General features: G+C 40.0%; 2 protein-coding genes across 2 annotated transcripts; one reads left to right on the top strand and one right to left on the bottom strand.

The window, feature by feature from the left end:
* Nucleotides 1-7,181: 7,181 nt before the first annotated feature.
* LOC121804141 (transcription repressor OFP7-like) lies at nt 7,182-8,164 on the top strand. Its single transcript, XM_042203683.1, has one exon. It carries the CDS (start codon nt 7,253-7,255, stop codon nt 7,739-7,741), a length of 489 nt encoding a protein of 162 aa, XP_042059617.1. The 5' UTR covers nt 7,182-7,252; the 3' UTR covers nt 7,742-8,164.
* A 3,072-nt stretch (nt 8,165-11,236) lies between these two features.
* On the bottom strand, nt 11,237-12,282 carry LOC121796295 (probable CCR4-associated factor 1 homolog 11). The gene has a single exon (XM_042195124.1). The coding sequence runs from the start codon at nt 12,173-12,175 to the stop codon at nt 11,336-11,338; it is 840 nt and encodes a 279-aa protein (XP_042051058.1). The 5' UTR covers nt 12,176-12,282; the 3' UTR covers nt 11,237-11,335.
* Between the last annotated feature and the right edge of the window lie 6,763 nt (nt 12,283-19,045).

Genomic DNA, 19,045 nt, shown 5'->3' with positions numbered 1-19,045 from the left:
GTCAAACCCTGGCTACTGATCAGATCACACCATGCAGCAGCTTCTACGTCAGCCTGTTCATATACATCTAAAGCCTGGAGTCTCTCCTGCAATAGTTCGGTCTCAAGAAAATCTTGGACTAAAGGGTCAATCACATCAACATAGCATAGATTTTCAGAATCAATAGGTTTCTTCATGGCATCATTGATATCAAAAGTAAATTTCTCTCCATGGAAATCAATGCAAATTGTCACCTCAGCCATATCCACGATCGTTTTGGCCGTTCTCAAAAATGGTCTTCCTAACAAGACTCCACTAGACTCCCTCGCTTCATGCTCACTCATTTTGATCACATAAAAATCAGCAGGGTATGTAAAATCATGCACTCTAACTAATACATCCTCTAAAACTCCCTCCGGACTTATGCATGACCTATCAGCCAGTTGGATCAATACTCTAGTACTTGACAGCCTCACTCCCTTCAACCGGTTATAGATAGACAATGGCATGACATTTATAGATGCCCCCAAATCACACATTGCATGTTCGACCTTCACATCTCCAACAGTTATTGGTAAGGTAAACATACCTGGGTCGGCTCTCTTGGGCGGTAACGTCTCTTGCACTATTGCTGACGCTATCCCTTCCACCATAATCTTGCCATCTTTCTGGGCTCTCCCGGCTATGAAATCCTTTATGAATTTCCCAAGGGGGGGTAGTTTCACGGCTTGGAGAAATGGTATGGTGACATCCAACTTCCCAAAAATCGACAAATAGTCAACAGGGTTCTCTTTCTTCCTCTTTGTAACAAATCGGAATGGGAATGGTTTCTCCCCTTTTTTCTCATCTACTTGTCCCTTAGCAACCTTCTTGGAGTCTTTGCGGGGTAGTTCCTGAGTCTGGGCTTCCATTCTGAGCTCTTCCTCTCGATGAGGTTCCTTCCTGGTCAGTAGGGTTTCGGGTTCATCTCCTGCAATTGGTGTAGCATCCAAGAAGAATGGATCCTGCATCTGAGGCATAGGCCTCCCTAGTTCTTCCGCTGAAACGGTATCACCTCCTATCTTAGTTCCGTTAGATCCTCCACTAGGTCGTTTGGGTTGAGGCGCGTCATAAGTAGTTCCTGACCTCAACGTAACCTTACTCACATTTGCCTTTTCGGGTATTTGGACTGTAGATGGTAGTTTCCCTGCATTTCCTTTCAAATCACCCACCGAACTGGCCAGTTGGGCTAACTGCCTATTCATCATATCCATGTTCGCCTTATGTTCTTTCTGGGCATTTTGCATCCCCTGCACGACCTCGTTATGGGATTGCAATTCTCCTTTGATGCTCTGTTGTGACGCTAGCATTTCACCCATCATGTCCTCAACGGACCTCCTTGGCCTGTTCGGATTTTGGAAATGATTTGGCCCTTGGTGTTGGTAGTTCTGGAAGTTTTGCTGGCCTTGATTAGGCGGGTATTGGTTATACTGGGCAGGAGGGACGTACTGATCTTGAGGATATTGATTCTGGTGCTGGGCTTGAAACTGATTTTGGTTCTGATGGTGTTGGGGTGCATGATTTGGCTGATTTTGGAAACTGTGGAAGTTTCTCTGGTGGGGTGGTACATAAACAGGATTCGGGTTTTGGCTTTGTGGGTTTTGATTTTGGGTTTGTTGGTTTCTTCCTGACCAGTTGGGCTGGTAGTCTGGGTTTGCTAGTCCACGGTTAGGGTTTTGGTTTGGATTGGGGTTATACTGGTTCTGTCCTTGGTTCTGATTTTAGCCCCCGTCTCCCCATCGAAAGTTTGGATGATCCCTCCATGGTGCATCCTGTTGTCTACCCTGAATCCAATGCCCACTGGAATTGAAGTACCCCGCAGCATTGACCTGTTCCATATTCACGTAGTCACTAGGCTGTTCATAGTTCGGTCCTTGATTTCCCTGTTCTGCACCTTTGTAATTCCCAGCTGGGGGAGGTGGTGGGGTGCTCTTCTCGATCGCACTCAGAAGTGACTTCTTCAGCTCATCCATCTTCAAGTCCATTTTCTGCTCCAGTTTATTTTCCTGATCAGTAGACAAGACAACAGCAGCCCGCTCTCGGTTGTATCCTTCCCTTGAATGGTCATACTCTTTCTTTGCATTCAGTAGCTTCCTTAGGACTCTCTTCGCTTCGCTGACCCGTAATTGTGTGAAGCTTCCTCCTGACGATGAATTTGCTAGATCCTTGGTTACCGCGTTCATACCTTCGTAGAAAGTATGATGCACTTCAATGTCCGCCATGCGATGGTTGGGACATGATTCCAAAAGACCCATGTATCTTGCCCAATAATCGCTCAAGGGTTCATCATATCCTTGCTTCACATTAGTTATTTCCCTTTTCAGCGCGCTTGTCTTTGATGACGGGAAAAACTCGCCTAGGAATGCTGACTTGAAATCGGCCCAAGTCTCAATGGAGTTGGGGGGCAGGCGCATGAACCAGGTGTTGGCTTCCCCCTTGAGCACAAATGGCAAGGCCTTCAACCTATAATCATCCTCATTCGTTCCTGCTGGTCTCCTCTGCGCCCTACAAATTTTGCAAAACTCATGCAGAAACTCATACGGCCCTTCATAGCTCTTCCCACAGTATGTAGGCAGAATCGCGATCACATGAGGCTTCACATCGCAGGCGGTTTGCCCTGGAGTGACGACTATGGCTTGCGATGGTTCTCCCTCGGTATGCGCGTTAAGGGTACCGATCTCTGGATCCTCATCTCCGTTGGCGGCCATCAGAACTGGGATGCCTTCCAACAGTGGTATCTCCTCTGGTATTGGTCCTTCTATGTTGTATTGTTCTTCGTCGCTACTCGAACCTAAGTCAGATAAAGCCGTCGACAACCCGGATCGAGTGGTTACGAGTATCGATCCTCGCTGAAGTATCTTCGGCCTCCACTGGTCAGGAGCCGAGCTGCTTCTCATAAACTGAAAAGAAAAGAAAAAAAAAGAAAGGTTATGCACAATATATACACCGAAGTATCACTCACAGTAATTGCAAATAACGCTATCCATCCCCGGCAACGGCGCCATTTGAAAGTTCCTAAGGTGCGGAGGTGTCGTTCAAGCAAGGATATATCCTACTGATCAGGATAGAAATCCTAACTAACCTAGACCTTGGTTTCAAAGATTCCTCAACCCACTTCTACTGATCAGTATAGTGGTGGTAAGGGTCGAATCCCACAGAGATGGTGCGTTCTTAAACTACCGCGGTGACAATCGGAAGATTTGGTTAGCTACCACGCTGGGTTGAGTTTCTACCTAGGCTGGAACTTGAAGGAGGTGTTCTACTGGTCAGACGGTAAGGAAAACATTTGGAATGTAACTGTGTACGTGGAATGGGGGGACAATTTTGTAACAGAAAATATTTGGAAGGTACGGGTTTCTATTTCGGGCTAAACAGAATATTCAGAGTGTAGTGGAAGTTTTGTGACTGGGCTGACAGGGCTTAACTAAAAGTGAAGGACAAAAGCAAAAGCATCTTGAAAAGTAAGTGGTCCCCTCCAATTGAAATAGACATCATCTTCTTCAACAAACACTTCCAAAATTCAGATAACAATTCCAGATTCAACACGGAAAAACTCAGGTTAACAACTTACAAACACAGATCCAAAACTAAGAAATCAAATCCGAAATCAAACACTGAAACTGGACTTCTGCATACTGGTCAACATGAAAGAACGATTCAGAAATTAAACTAAGCTTTGCATGCAACGACCTACTTTCCGATCAAACAGTACTTGTTTATCTATCCAAAAGAAATTTGTTACGTAAACGGAATTGAGAGAATCAGCACTTTAAACACCGAGAAACTTTAGATCTAAGCTAACTAGGCAAGGGAATAAAGAAACACCACAATAAACGAAACGGAAATCAACTTCATAGCATAAACTCGTTCGGATCTTCAACAAAGTATTTCAAAAGCAGAAAATATCCAAAGGTAAACAAGATCCAACGTAAGGAAAGCGAGAAATTTAAAACTACGAAAGCAAAGTAAAAGTGTTTTGCCACTTCGGACGATGAGACTCTAAACTACGATCTTGCTGGCTGGAATGGACAATGACTGGAATTCTGGAAACATCTGAACGTCAAGTGATCATGGCTACGGCGAGGCAAGAAGCGGGACACGGCTGAAGACTGAAACTACCGAGAGAACTTTCTACCTAAAGATGGTAGTGAATGAGTCAATCCCCCCTCCTCTCCAATTTGGCTTCCTTTTATAGGGAGGCTACCCTTGATTTTAGGGTAAATCCTCGTTGCAATTTGACTTCTTTGCCCTTAATTGTGGGTAATCCGTCCCAGCTATCCGTCTTCTCCATCTCAAGCCGTTTTAGCACGAATACTGATCAGTATGAGATCATGCTGGCGTCTTCTTCACCTGAACATTCCGAAACTTCCCTACTGGCTAGAATGCTTAACCTGCACACTTTAAACAACTGTTTTGCAAATATAATCAATTAAGCACATCATACTGACCCGTAACCAAGGCCTAGAATACGACTTATCATCAATCTTGTTTTTGTAGACGAATCTCTGCTACTCTAATCACTCCACCGTTAAGGATTGAACTTCGAATCTCCTAGTCAATTACTCATACTCAATGGATATTGAATATTGTGCGGACAATAAGCTATCAAAATCCTAAATTTAGAAGCAAAAAAAAATGTTACAGCTTGGAAATTCCAGCGCCTTGGAGTTGATCTGTGGATTTGATCCCCACTCCCTTATTTATGGGAGAGTGGTCGAATTTTATCTTGGGTAATCTAATCTATTAAAGTACTCCCTTCATTCCATAGTGGAAGCATTTCTTTTTAAAATGGGGATTTAGAAAAAGAAATGTATTAAGTGGGTTAAGTAAAATGAAGAATAAAGTAGAAAATGAAAAAGGTAAAAAGGAAAAGATAAAAAGTAAGAGAGAGTAAAGTAAGTGAGAAGAAATGTGTTGACTTTTACTAAAAAAAGAAATGACTCCACTACTATGAAACATACCTAAATGGTAAAATAATTTCACTACTATGGAACAGAGGGAGTAGTAAACTGAGAGAGCTAAATTAAACTATCTTATGTCTGCATTTAAATACAAATTTATTTTGAACAATATACATATCGCATGTATTTTTAATATGGGCCATCAAAAACTTTAGACCTGACGATCAATATGCGGTCTTAGTTGAACGTTTAAGAGAATGATTTAACGCGACTCTATATATATAATTTTCTGAAAAAATCATTAATTTTCAATGAGAATATTAAATTTTGTAGATATTAATTTTAAAGCCAGGAGATCAGATTGTGCTGATATTTAATTTTGAAGCCAGAAGATCAGGTTTTGTTGATATCTATGTTGATTCTCTTTGGAAGCTTGTATGATATGTCTATTAACTTGTTTAATCTCTACCAATCAATTATAGACGGAAAAGACACTTACTATTTAATGACATTTAAATTTCTTAAAGTTTCAACATTATCATTTATAGTGAAATAGAGTGTTATGCATGTAACGTGTAGACAGTCCGAAGTTCTATTGTTGTGGGTGGGATTTTATAATTTTATACTCTATAAAGTAAGAAAAGATAGTTCTATTTAAAAGCTAACCTATTTTGTTACTTTCAAGTATTACCAACACCTCACAGAGATAATTTTATACAGAGATAATTGACTACTTTAAAGGAAGAGCTGAATATATTTTTAAATAAAAAATACAAAACGTCGAACGCACCTCCTCTCATTCTTACACTCTAAAATGAGACTTAGTTGGTGGAGCAAATCAATTTATCACAACAAATCTATTAATATAACTACATAATCCTTCTTAATAAGTGTACATAGTAGTTATGGATAATAACTGCAGTTGGAGATATGTTAACTCACGACCAAATTAATAATCAGGTGTACTAAAATAGAGGGCATGATTAGTTTGCTTTGAAATTAGAGCAGTCGGTAATGCTTTTAATTAATCCGAGTTTCATTATCTAAAATGTGTTTTTTTTTTAAATTCAATTTACTACTATTATTTATATATATATAAATAGGGATGTATTAGTATGACAATCCACTTTATTGTAACACCATACCACCATTTTAAACCGTTAGATCTGAAGACCGTGTGATTCTATTTTAATAAAATTACAATATAAAAAAACGCTGAAGGGCAAAATTGACATTCTCTATTTTTAGTCGATTACCAGATTGCAGTGTTACTCTATGAATATTGCAGTGTTACGCGCCTGCAACATTCATAATAGTTTTTTACCTTACCAAATTGCAGTGTTACTCTATGAATATTGCAGTGTTACCAAGTAGTATTTGCAGTTTACATATTATTTTATTGTATTTGATTAAATTTTTTGGAATTGACTAAAATACCTACACCTGCAATATCCAACACATAAGACTGCAATATGAACTCTATTTCATCAATTCAATCCTAGGCATCCATCTTATAAATCTAAGGGCTAGAATTAGTGTTATGGTGTCACTCTAAACATGGTGTCACCCTAATGCTCCCCAGATCCCCATAATGAATGTATTGTAGGAGTAAGTAATATACAATAGAATAGAAATACTAACAAGATTTGCAGAAATCTGTTGCTAATTTAACAAAGGTAGCGACAGGTTTGACGAATAATAAGATTGAAATAATATTTCAGTCCAAAATAATTAAAAGCTATACATTGCATACCCTGATTAAATGGATTATCATAATTAACAGTTGCCCTGATTAATGTTTCTTTATACTACTATATTACAAGTTGACAAGAATACATTATTAATAACATTCATAATATCACACCGAAAAATTACTAAAATTATCGAATTTGTATTATATTGTAATTTTTCATAATATACTACATCCGTCCCACAATAAGTGTCACATTTCACTTTTACCATAAATGATAAGTAGACTCACATTCCACCAACAACCAATTCTACTAACATTTTATCATAAAACTAATATATATAAGTGAGACTTATAATCCACTTACTTATTCAATCCACTTTTCTTTACCTTTCTTAAAACTCATGCCCACATTAAATGTGACAGTTAATGTGGGATGGATGTAGTATTGCCGAAAGAATTTTAATACTCCTACTAATTAAAAGAAGAAAAACAAAACTAGAAATGATGGTCCATATAGCTATAAGTAAGGCAACGACAAAGAAATACTCCTATCTTAAAGCCCACCCTATTCAATTTACGCCTTCACTAGAAAACTTATAAAAATCTCTAACAAGATCGCCGGCGCACACAACACAAACACATGTCTTCCAACAAGATACACAAACTGAAGAGCATTTTCACCGTAAATGGCGGCTGCGGCTGCCGCCCTAAGCCAGCTGACATCATCCACCCACAATCCAAATCCTCACTCTCCGATAAAAAATCCACCCTCCTCCCCTCCTCCTCCGCCACTTCCTCCGAGAGCCGCCGCCGCAAGTCCGCCGCCGAAGACGATGGCTGGTCCTCCTCCACCTTCGACTCCTCCCCCCACCGCCACACCATATTCTCCGACTCCTGCCCCAAAATCCAAAACAGCGTCGCGGTCGTCAAAGATTCCGACGATCCCTATCAAGATTTTCGGCAATCCATGCTTCAGATGATCCTTGAGAAAAGAATCTACTCTAGAAACGATCTGCAGCAGCTTCTCGACTGCTTTCTGAAGCTCAATTCGCCGCACCACCACGAGGTCATCGTCCGAGCGTTCGCCGAGATATGGAACGGCGGGAGGGAGAAGGAGGAGGCGATGTGAATACATTAGATATGTGTGGGGCGGGCACGTGGAGGTGGGGTGGCCATGTGATTACACATTAAATTTCACATGTGGAGTTGAAATTTCAATTAATAGAGTGGAAACTAATTGAATTGGACAGCCAAAGCGATCGCCATTTTTGTGGATTGGAACAAGGTTGAATTCAATACCATAATGTAAGTGTAGGTGTTATAATAAGTGGAAATGAAATTCGAAATAATCTAAGAATTTAGTACTACTCCTATTACTTATTTTCTCTCTACTTTTGACCTTTTTCTGTAAATTTGTACTAATATGTAGCTTGATTGAACATCGAGGATATTGCTGATTATAAATTTCGTCCAGCTTATTTTCTTTTACGGCATTCGGTGTACACGAGGCAGTGAGCTTCATTTTATTAGTACTAATTTTACGGGTTCCTAGTTTTAGCCATTTAGAGCATCCATAACCTAGGCCCGAATTCAGACCACAAGTCCCCTTCACGCCATCATTTCCCTAAATTTCTGCTTCAGGCCACTACTCCTCTAACCCTGCAGGCCCCATCCAGGCCACAACTATTAAATTGTACTATTCACAATTTATAACATATTTTAAGCGTGAAATAAAAAACGTTGAACAATTAAAACATGGAAAAGTCGTTCTTATTCAGAAATTGAAATTTACAACATAGAAATTTTAAAAAAAAATACATTAAAAAAAATCAATGCTGGAAAACGTTGGTGCGTGTCCAAATTTCTTCAATTAGATCCGCTTGGAGGCGAGTGTGTGCTTCTTCTTGGTGCATCTCAGCTGAAGGGGCCATGACATGACATGAAATTTATAGAAAAAATTTCAATTTATTAAAAAAAAATCAAAATTGGGGCCCGGGTCCGGCCCGAACCCCCTTCAACGCTGGGCCGGACCGCAACGAAGCCCATCCCGGGATCATACAACGCCGAGCTGGGCCGGAACGGGGCATGGCCCCGGGACGCCTCTGCGTCACCAGGCATGGCCCAGGCCGCAAATCTCCATGCTCCAACGCGGTAGGTTGTGGGCCGGGAACGAGTTGCGGTCCGGCCCGCAGCGTTAACGATGCTCTTAGGGACTCGTACTTGAACATTAGCCATTGGTTGCTCATACACCTTCATCCTCGGTTATCATATTATGCATAATGATACATGCATACATGATATCAGAATTATAGGATTTGTACCAAAAATGTGTCGCAGCTTTCACAAATACCCAATGCGATTGTAGCATACCAAATGTCTTGCTCGACATAATTCTGCACAGTCTCTTGTCTTTGAGAAAATTAATCTTTGTCGTCATCAGTCGGACAAGTAATCGACTTCACAAACACGGGTCACATCGGGTAGATGTCATCCGCCAAATAGTACCATACGATATTGTCGGTCGTTGTCTGTGAATTCAATGTCCGAGGTTCTACCACCACACATATCGTTGGAAATAGGCGGCTGGTTCAAGACATTGATTTCGTTCTTAGACCCGGCCAAATTGAAGTAAGCATGTCATATCCAAAGTCGTTGGTCATCAATGGCTTTGAGAATCAGAGTCGGGTGTGTGGCCTTGTAGCCACTCATGAACGCGCCTCTCCACACGCTCGGATAATTTTTCCAGGCCCAATGCATACAATTAATGTTTCCCAACATACCTGAAAATTCGTGAGCTCTCAATTCAAAAATATAAGGGATTGGGCATCAACAGTGGTGGGCCTTTGCAAATATGTGTCGTGGAACACCTCTAGAACTTCACGACAAAAATTCTTCATGCATTCGCGCCCAGTTGCATCGGCGACATAGAGATACTCATCAAATTGATCCACTGTGCCTCCATAAGCCAATTGCTTAATTGCAATATGACACTTCTGCAGCGTCGAGAGTCCGGGTCTGCCGTTGCAACCGACATGCTCCTGAAAGTAAGCATTACGTCCCACCAACGTGTTTGCAATGCGTAGGAAAAAAAGAGAACGGCTTATTCTGAAACGACGGTGAAAAGTTGTCGAGCCCTACCGTAGTTGGTTAACAAAGTAGTCATGGACTAACCGTTGGGCGGTCAAGGCATGCTCATGAAACACAGGCTTCCGATGACGGATTTCCCTGAGCACCGTTTGTTTTCGTTGCTGCAGGACCCTCTCATAATATTGTCGCACATATTAGCATAAATTCACCTTCCAAGTCCGATAATGAATCAAAAGAAGACTTGCTCTCGGGAGAACTCATTTGGAGTAGATAATGGAAAAGATAGAAAGAGAGAAAATGGAAGTAAAAATGAAAGTAGATGGTGAAATGAGGAGAAGGAATGAGAGTATTTATAGATGAGAATATTTATTTAGTAAAAAAATATTCAAATCTGGGGCAGGAACGAGCCAAATAGGGTCGGGAAACCCTCCGCCCGCGCGACGGTTTCCACCCTGCGCCCCCAATTCCCCTATGCATTAGCGCCCCAAAGCTGTCACACCCTGTAGGCCGGTTTGGGGCGTCCCTTAAAAAATATTCCCTTCGTCCCACAAGAATATGCACTATTTCCTTTTTAGTCCGTCCCATAAAAAATACTTCCTCTATCCCACAAGAATATGCACTCTTTCCTTTTTAGTCCGTCCCATAAGATTATGCACTTTCCAATTTTGGAAACTCTTTTCTCTCTAATGAGGTGAGATCCAATCCCCACTAACAATACTTTAATTGCTTTTTCTCTCTACATCTCTATTACTTTACTAATTTTGCATTTAAACCCGTGTCAAATCTAAAATGCATATTCTTTGGGGACAGAGGGAGTATCTGATAAAATTGAAACAATATATACAGAAAATATTAGCATAATTCATACATAAAAATGACACACATAAATTGAAAATGACCTTTATAACTTTACGTAGTACTTCTTTTATTTTTCAAAAAATATGTATTTTGGGGGCGATACGAGTTTTAATGTGAAATTGGTAAAGTATGAGATATGTAGAAAGAAAAAGTGATTGAAATATTGTTAGTGAAGAATGTAGTCCATTTTATAAAAAAGAAATGACTTAGCTAAAATTAGAAATAGACTATTTTTATTGAACGGATTAAAATGAAAAAAAAAAGACCGACCAATTAAATAGCATATCAAATTGGGTTTGCAATACGCACTGTTACATGTACTATTAATTTTCTACCTCCATCTTTGACTTTACTGCTTTTTATTCAACACTCTTAGTCAAGTGGTTTGTGTCTAGTGGTAAAGGATCGTCTATTGTGCACAGCAGTGGATGTGCAGGCTACTATGCACACACATCAAATTATTTGATAATAAAAAATATTAATATTTTAATATTATAATTTATGAATAAAATAATAGAATGAATGGAATAGCACCCGTGTTGTACCATCACCCACAGCAGAGAGATCCAAACCCTCATGTCCATGGTATATAAAAATTGACAATTTCAACATAAGTTGATAACTTAAATTTAAGAGATCAACTTCTAATTAGTGAATATCTAATAACAAGTGACACATATTTTCTTATAAATAATAAATAAAATTCTTGATTAAATATCAACAATTTGTACAGACTACAGTTACCCTTATCAAATCAAGAAATACTTATTCTAATTAATCAATACACTTCTAGTCCATACAGCACCCCAGCATACTTCTCGTGATCCCGCTCCACAAAATACAAATCCCTCATTCTCAGAAAGGCGTGCCACGTCAGCAGACTGTCCGAACCAGCCTGATGGCACTTTCCCACCACCCGGTCCACATCTAGAGCCCGGGCCACCCGGTCCAGACCGCCGTACAGGCTCTCACAAAACCGCATCAAGTACTTGATGTCGTACACGTTGCTCCCGAAGAACGCCCTCAGCGCCGCCGCGAACTCCCCGAGCCGGGCGGGGAGCGGGCGCCGCGTGAGGACCTTCATCAGGTATCCGAAGTCGTAGGCGCTGTGGAACGTGACCCAGCTGACCGCGTCGCTGCAGACCAGGCCGGAGCTCATCATCAGCTCCGCGAACCGGGCCGAGTCGACCCCCTCGGCCCGGTTCCGCTCGAAGTCGATCCCGTGGGCCCGCAGCAGCTCGATCGAGTCCGGCGCGTGCGGGTCACGCGCCTCGTCGAAGTCCGCGAAGTTGAACTGCCAGATGTAGCGCTCGCCGCCGCCGAGGTCGGGGAGGTTGCCGGCGGCGTCGGAGAGCGTGATTCCGAGCTGGATGAGGTTCAGGGCGTCCACGTTGGACTTCAGGAGATGGTAGTGATCTGTGGAGGATGGTCTGCGGAGGTTTCGGGGCAGCGGTGCGGGCTTGAAGATGACGCCGGGGAACTCCGTGTCCATGGATATGAAGGGGTATCGATCGATTAGGTCGGAGATGAGGTCGAATTCGGATTCGAGGTTCTCGGACCAGACTTCTCGGATCTTTATAGGTTTGCCGCCGTCGTTTTTAAGGTTGTCGGAAACCATATCGGAGATCGGAAAATTCGAGGGTTTGGATAAGCTTGAGTTGATTTTTATTTTGTAGGTGTTGGAGGATTGAGAGAAATTAAGGGATTTTATAGTGGATGATAAGAGAGAAGAAGTAGCTTGGAAAGTGGGGGAGGAACGAATAATTGTTGCGATGCAACTAAGATTAAATTAATGGAATTATTAAATTAAGTAAAAAACATTTTGTGTAACAATGGAATGGAGCAGTCATTTAAGTAGAGAACGCGTTTCGTTGTATGACTGAAACGTAGTAAAAAATAGATCCACTGAATGAGTTGGGGAAGACCGTGTCCAAAGACGGCTGAAGAGGATCAAATGTCAAATCACTATTCATGGTCTACTACAACTAGTCAACTAGTATTACCGTAGATCGTACATATTTACATTTTTTTAAAAAAAAATCGTTCAAGGGAAAAAGGTAGTATTTAAGTATATTATAGAGCGATGATCAAATGTCAAATCACTATTCATGGTCAACTACAACTAGTCAACTAGTATTACTGTAGACTGTATATATTTACATTTTTTATAAAAAATTGTTCAAGAGAAAAAGGTATCTAAGCACTCCCATAGTTGAGTCATTTTTCTATTTCGGGAAGTTTCTTAATAGTTGAGTCATTTTCATATATAGTACTCCCTCTGTCCCACTACAAGTGAGGCGTTACTTTCTGGTCGTTGTTTTGTGAAGATGATAATAAATAGTTAAAATGGAGAGAAAGTAAAGTAAGAGAATGAATAATATAAAAGAGAGTCGTACATACATTATTATCTTATTTACTTTACTTTATCTCTACTCTAACTATTTATTATTATTTTTGCAAAACAACGTCCGATTTGGAGCGCCTCACTTGTAGCGGGACGGAGGGAGTAATTATTTTCTCTTTCTTACTTTACTCTCTTACTTTTTTCTCTCTACTTTATTCACTTTCTACTTTATTCTCTCCACATTTTTCTCTCTATTACTTATTTTATCTATTTATTCAACACACTCAACATCCCTTTGTTAAATTCCGTACCAAAAAGTTTCGCTTCAACTATGGCGAAACGGAGGGAGTAGTTATTATTGAGCGAGGATCAAATGTCAAATCACTATTCATAGTCTACTACAACTAGTCAACTAGTATTATTGTAGACTGTACATATTTACATTTTTTATTAAAAAAATCGTTCGTGGGAAAAATGTATTTAAGTAGTTATTAGAGCATCAACAATGGCGCCTAGCGCACCGCCTAGTCGAGCGCCGGCGCTAGGCGGTCGCTAGGCGAACCATTGCAGGAGCCGAAAACCGCCGAGCGGTTTTTCGGAAATGAATTTCGCCTAGCGCTAGGCGGTCAAAATCCGCTGGGCTATGCGCTGGGCGATCCGCTCGGCGCCATTGCAGCTCCCGGATCGCCCAGCGCATAGCCCAGCGGTTTTTTTTAATTTTCGAAACACTATATATACGCGATTTGCACTTCATTTTCATTCGCACCACTTGTATTAACGAGTACTCTCTCTATCTTAATTTCTGTACAAGATCAACACTGAGAAATGAGTAACGCGGGTGGTAGTAGTGGAGGTAGTGGGGGGACGCTGAGGAGTACGAACGTCGAATGGCCGAAGCGTTTGAGGCATATACCCCAGGGCGTCGGGCCGGCCATCAGTTTTGTCGCCAACGGCAGCCGGCATGATATGGGCTACTACTTGGCCGATGGGATATACCCTAGGTGGCCCGTGTTTGTGAAGACGATCCGATGCGCATCAGATGAGAGAATTTGCGGCACGGCAGGAGTCGGCGCGCAAGGACTTGGAGCGCGCATTTGGTGTGCTCCAGTCTCGATGGGCGGCGGTTAGGGGTCCAACGCGTTTGTGGCATGTCGACTGCATTGCTGATATAATGTACGCTTATATTATCATGCACAACATGATTGTCGAAGATGAAGGTGTACAACGACGATAATGAAGCCGGTCCAAGCCACGGCGTGGCCGTCCCCAACGCACGGAGTGGGGTACCTCACGATGAAGCCGGCCTCCTCCAAGCACATGCCGACATGCGCCAAACGGAAGCTCATATTCGAGTCCAAAAGGATTTAATTGAAGAGTTATGGGCGCGGAGGACTACTCCGAGTTAGTTTTTTTTTTTATTTATGTAATTTTTTAAAATGTAATTTATTTAAAATTTAAATAAAATTGTTGCATTTTCCCGTATCTGTGGCGTAAATTTAATTCCGTATTTTATGTGATTGTTCATTATTTGTTTTATATAATTGTGAGTGATGTGGCTGGGCTATGGCTGGGCTATGGCTGGGCTATTTGCTTGTTTTGATGATGTGGCAGGAGGATTTTTAGTGCTGATGATGTGGCAGGAGGAGTTTGTGGCTGGGCTATGGCTGGGCGAAAACCATTGTGGATGCTCTTATAGAGCATATGTTTTGATTTTGGAGAGACATCTTTATCTTTATACGCCATATTTATCTTTTTTTTTATGAAAAATTATTCTCTAAGGGAGAAGGTATTTCAAAAAGTATTATACCTTTAAGTTTTGGAATGCATTTTGTACTATTGTTTTATTTTAAAAAATAATCTACCTTTCTATGTACATTTTTCCCTTTGGAATGCGTTAAATTTTTAAAGGATATATTTCACATTTTGATAGAGGATATACCTCTTTCATTTACCCTTCCACCATGGAGATCCTCTTACACCCTATCAAAATTGAGAGTTACTATCACTTATCACATTAATTTCATGTTATTGGAAATTGTCACGACTGCAATGTACTTAACTTATGTTATACTCCCTCCCTCCGTATGTGAATAAAAGTCTCGATTCACTTTTATCATAAATGGTAATAGGGTCTCACATTCCATTCACATTTCATTTAAAATTAATATATATATATATATATATATATATAGGGGAACACTATTCTCCTTTTCCACTCTAAGATCCTTTTCTCTTCTTAATAATAACCGTTAGATCCTTCCAATCAACGGACCACGTTAATCCTTATTAATTATGTCCGCGTTGCATTATAGCTCCATTCGTTGTGCATTATGGGGTTAATATAGTAAAATTGATAAATTGGAACTGCCATTTTTTTGGGAATTGCGAATGTCACGCGATTTGCAATCTTCCTCTCTTCAGTTTTCTCCTATTTGCTCCAGGAGACTCCTCGACTCCCCCCACTCCTTCCCCTCTCTAAACCCTAATTACATCCGCCACATTTCGCTTGCCACAGCCTCCGCCACCAATTTGCATCGATTCCACTCCACGGCGGTTGCAGCTCCCACAAAATCGACCGGCGTTGACGTGTTTGCACGCCATATTCAACAAATCTCGCAGGTATGTAAAGGGAAAACATTCAACTGAGTGTATGCCTAGGCTTTAGGATATCGGAATTAACTAGGTAATCGTCTAGGGTTGTCTCCGATTATGAGTGCTCGGCATTGTGTTGGGTTTACAACGTCTCGATTCAGGTATCTTATTTCTTTCGGTTTATTCCAGATCAAATATGCCAAAAAGAGGTCGTCCACGCTCGCAAGCATCACAGGAAGCAGGTAAATTGCACTCGTTGGTTGTGCTTTTCAGTATTATTTTTGTTGTAAATTGCATGTTTCTTTGATGCTCACAATACAGTGTAAAAATGATTTTACTGGACCATTTTAGGTAATTGTTTTGAGGTCAATTGGTTCGAAATAATCTTGACTGTGTTTTCACCTTTTATGAATATGAATAGCCTTATTTAGATGTCTAGTTTCATTACTTGCTGTAAAACTAGCATTTTAGGGGTATTTTGATGTGCATTATGTCAGAATTCCGTGTGCATTTTTTTGGCCAGACAGTGCATTATGGGTAGGTTTGTATTCATTATTTGTTCATTTTGGGTAGGCCCGACGATACCTCCACAATGTTCATTATTTTCTTTATCTTCTGCATTATGGGTAGGTTTGTATGCATTATTTGTTCCTACTGCATCATGATGTACTCTTATTTAATATGTAGTGCATTATCTAAAAGAATAATAGCATACCTTTCAGTATATGGTGCATTTTAGAGGTGGGTGCAGTGTATTGTGTGTTATGCAATGTATTTTGAAGACTTATAGTTATATGCATTATTGAACTTAGCCTGTGCAGTATTTACCAAGATGTATGCATTATAGTATAAATATTAAGCATTATTGTATTAATATTAAGCATTATGTATGTGTTTGGAGATTAGTGCATTATTTAAGTGATTGGAGATTCATTGTGTGTGTTACATTGTGCATAATGTAGTCTAGTGTGCTCCAGAATACAGTACGTAAGAATTCAGTGTGCATTTTTTATGCCAGACGGTGCATTATGTATCATTATGTATGCATTATGTTGGTTTTAACACTGGTCATTGGTTGTATTGGTTTGTTGCCACAGATTTTTACAGAGGAATCTGATTGATGATTTGATATAAATTGACTAAACGTGCATCAACAGTGTTCATTATTTTCTTTATCTTCTACATTATGGGTGGGGGATTATTCATTATTTGTTCCTAGTGCATCAAGTTTGTGTGTTATACAATTTATTTTTAAGACATGTAGTTATATGCATTATTGGACTTAGCTTGTGCATTATATACCAAGATCTATGCATTATAGTATTAATATTCAGCATTGCTATTGGTATTAGCCATGGTGGTTAAGAAACACACTTAAGTCATTTATTTTGTGTTAATGCACCGTGTTTGCTATGGGTAGGGTTTTATTCATTCATTATTCAGCTGGTGTGGTTTTACTAGCTATAAAGTGCATTATGTAGATTAAAATTGCATATGTTGAAGTATATGATGCATTGTATAGGTGTATGTAGTGTATCCCGTGTGTTATACACACTGGCTTCAAGAAAAAGTTTTGGGTGCATTATTGAACTTAAATTGTGCATTATGTACCATCATGTATGCATTATAGTTGGCATGTTAACCATTAGTAATGGTAATTGCTGTGGTTGTTAAGAAACATACTTAAGTCATTATTTGTTACGCCTTAAGCATAATATGTTGTTAAATATGCAGTACTCAGTCTATATAATCTGTTCATGATGTGTTGTTTGTGTCATTTCAGATAAGCTGCTTAGAGTAGACATAGAAGATGCGGTAGATGGCATAATTCCAGTTGCGCTTGCAACAAAACTCAGACAGAGATTAGCTGAGATAGCTCCTGGGACTTCTGGTTGTCAGGATGAGCCTAGACCAATTACAGGGCGAAAGCATGATTGACTATACTCCCGTCGAACTCCGTCCGAATTCATAGACTGCCTGAAACGGCGGAATCCCCGACAAAAAAGGGCCGTCACTGATATAGGATTTGGGGCGGTCCTTGATTTTGTATTGTCGACGAACCCCTACCGAGATTCTGAATTGTATACAGAGTTTAACTCCATGAAAGAAAGAAGCCGTCACGGAACTTGTACATGAGTCTAAGAGTGAATGCAATATTTGTACATTATTTAGCTATTTATATGCATTATTTATCATTTTTATGCATCTTTAGATTGTTGTTGTATATGAGTCTAAGAATGAATGCAATATTTGTATGTTCATTACTTGAGTGATTCTGTACATTATTTGGCTATTTGAATGCATTATTTATCTAGTTTATGCATCACGTGGTTGCAGTTGTACATACTAGATCCTAGCCCCTAGGCTTGTTAAACCCTTGGGGAAAACAAGAAACGTGCGTCAAACATCGAAACACAGCACAACTTAAATTAAACGGGCCAGGATAAATATTCATTCCATATTACAAATAATGCATTACAGAAACTAAACTACGCATTATACTATACTAAAATGTACATTATGTATATCTGTTTTAAAAAATACCTACGCGCTATGCATGTGCAACCCGAGATGAATTACTGCAGCTCGTGTACTTGGACAACGTTTTTTAGACTTAGAACATACTACACCCTAGCCCCTAGGCTTGTTAAACCCTTAGGGAAAATAAGAAACGTGCGTAAACCATCGAAACACAACACAACCTAAATTAAACGGGTAAGGATAAATGTTCATTACATACCACAAATAATGCATTACAGAAACTAAACTACGCATTATACTACACAATATGTACATTATGTATATCTGTTTTAAAATATACCTACGCATTATGCATGTGCAACCCCAGACGAATTACTCCATCTCGTGTATTTGGACAACGTTTTTTAGACTTATAACATACTACACCCTAACCCCTAGGCTTGTCAAACCCATAGGGCAAACAAGAAACGTTCGGCAATCAACGACACACGGCACAACTTAAATTAAACGGGTCAGGATAAATGTTCATTACATATCAGAAATAATGCATTATAGAATCTAAACTATGCATTATACTATATTAAATATACATTATGTGCAACCCAGACGAATTACTGCAGCTCGTGTATTTGGAAAACATTTTTTAGACATAGAACATACTAAACCCTAGCCCCTAGACTTATTAAACCCTTAGGGAAAACAAGAAACGTGCGCCAAACATCGAAATACGACACAACTTAAATTAAACGCGTCATTATAAATGTTCATTACATATCACAAATAATGCATTATAGAAACTAAACTACGCATTATACTATACAATATATACATTATGTGTACATTATGTGGATCGACGACCGAGTTCACGTTCACCGGTACTTCAAATTCCCCGAGTTGAACCATTCAACTCACTAGCGCAACCTCTTCTACATCCGCGTTTTGCTCTACCTCACCTCTCTCGAGGACTCCGATTACACCAACCTCTCCGCCGGCAAAAAATCTAACGACTTCGCTTTATCGCTCGACGACAATCAGGCGATCTACGATGATTTCCTCAGCGCGAGAGTCTTG

This window comes from Salvia splendens, chromosome 1 (assembly GCF_004379255.2).
Source record: "Salvia splendens isolate huo1 chromosome 1, SspV2, whole genome shotgun sequence".
Classification (NCBI taxonomy): domain Eukaryota; kingdom Viridiplantae; phylum Streptophyta; class Magnoliopsida; order Lamiales; family Lamiaceae; genus Salvia; species Salvia splendens.
The sequence above is the reverse complement of the archived record's forward strand: the minus strand, read 5'-3'. Positions and strand labels throughout refer to the sequence as shown.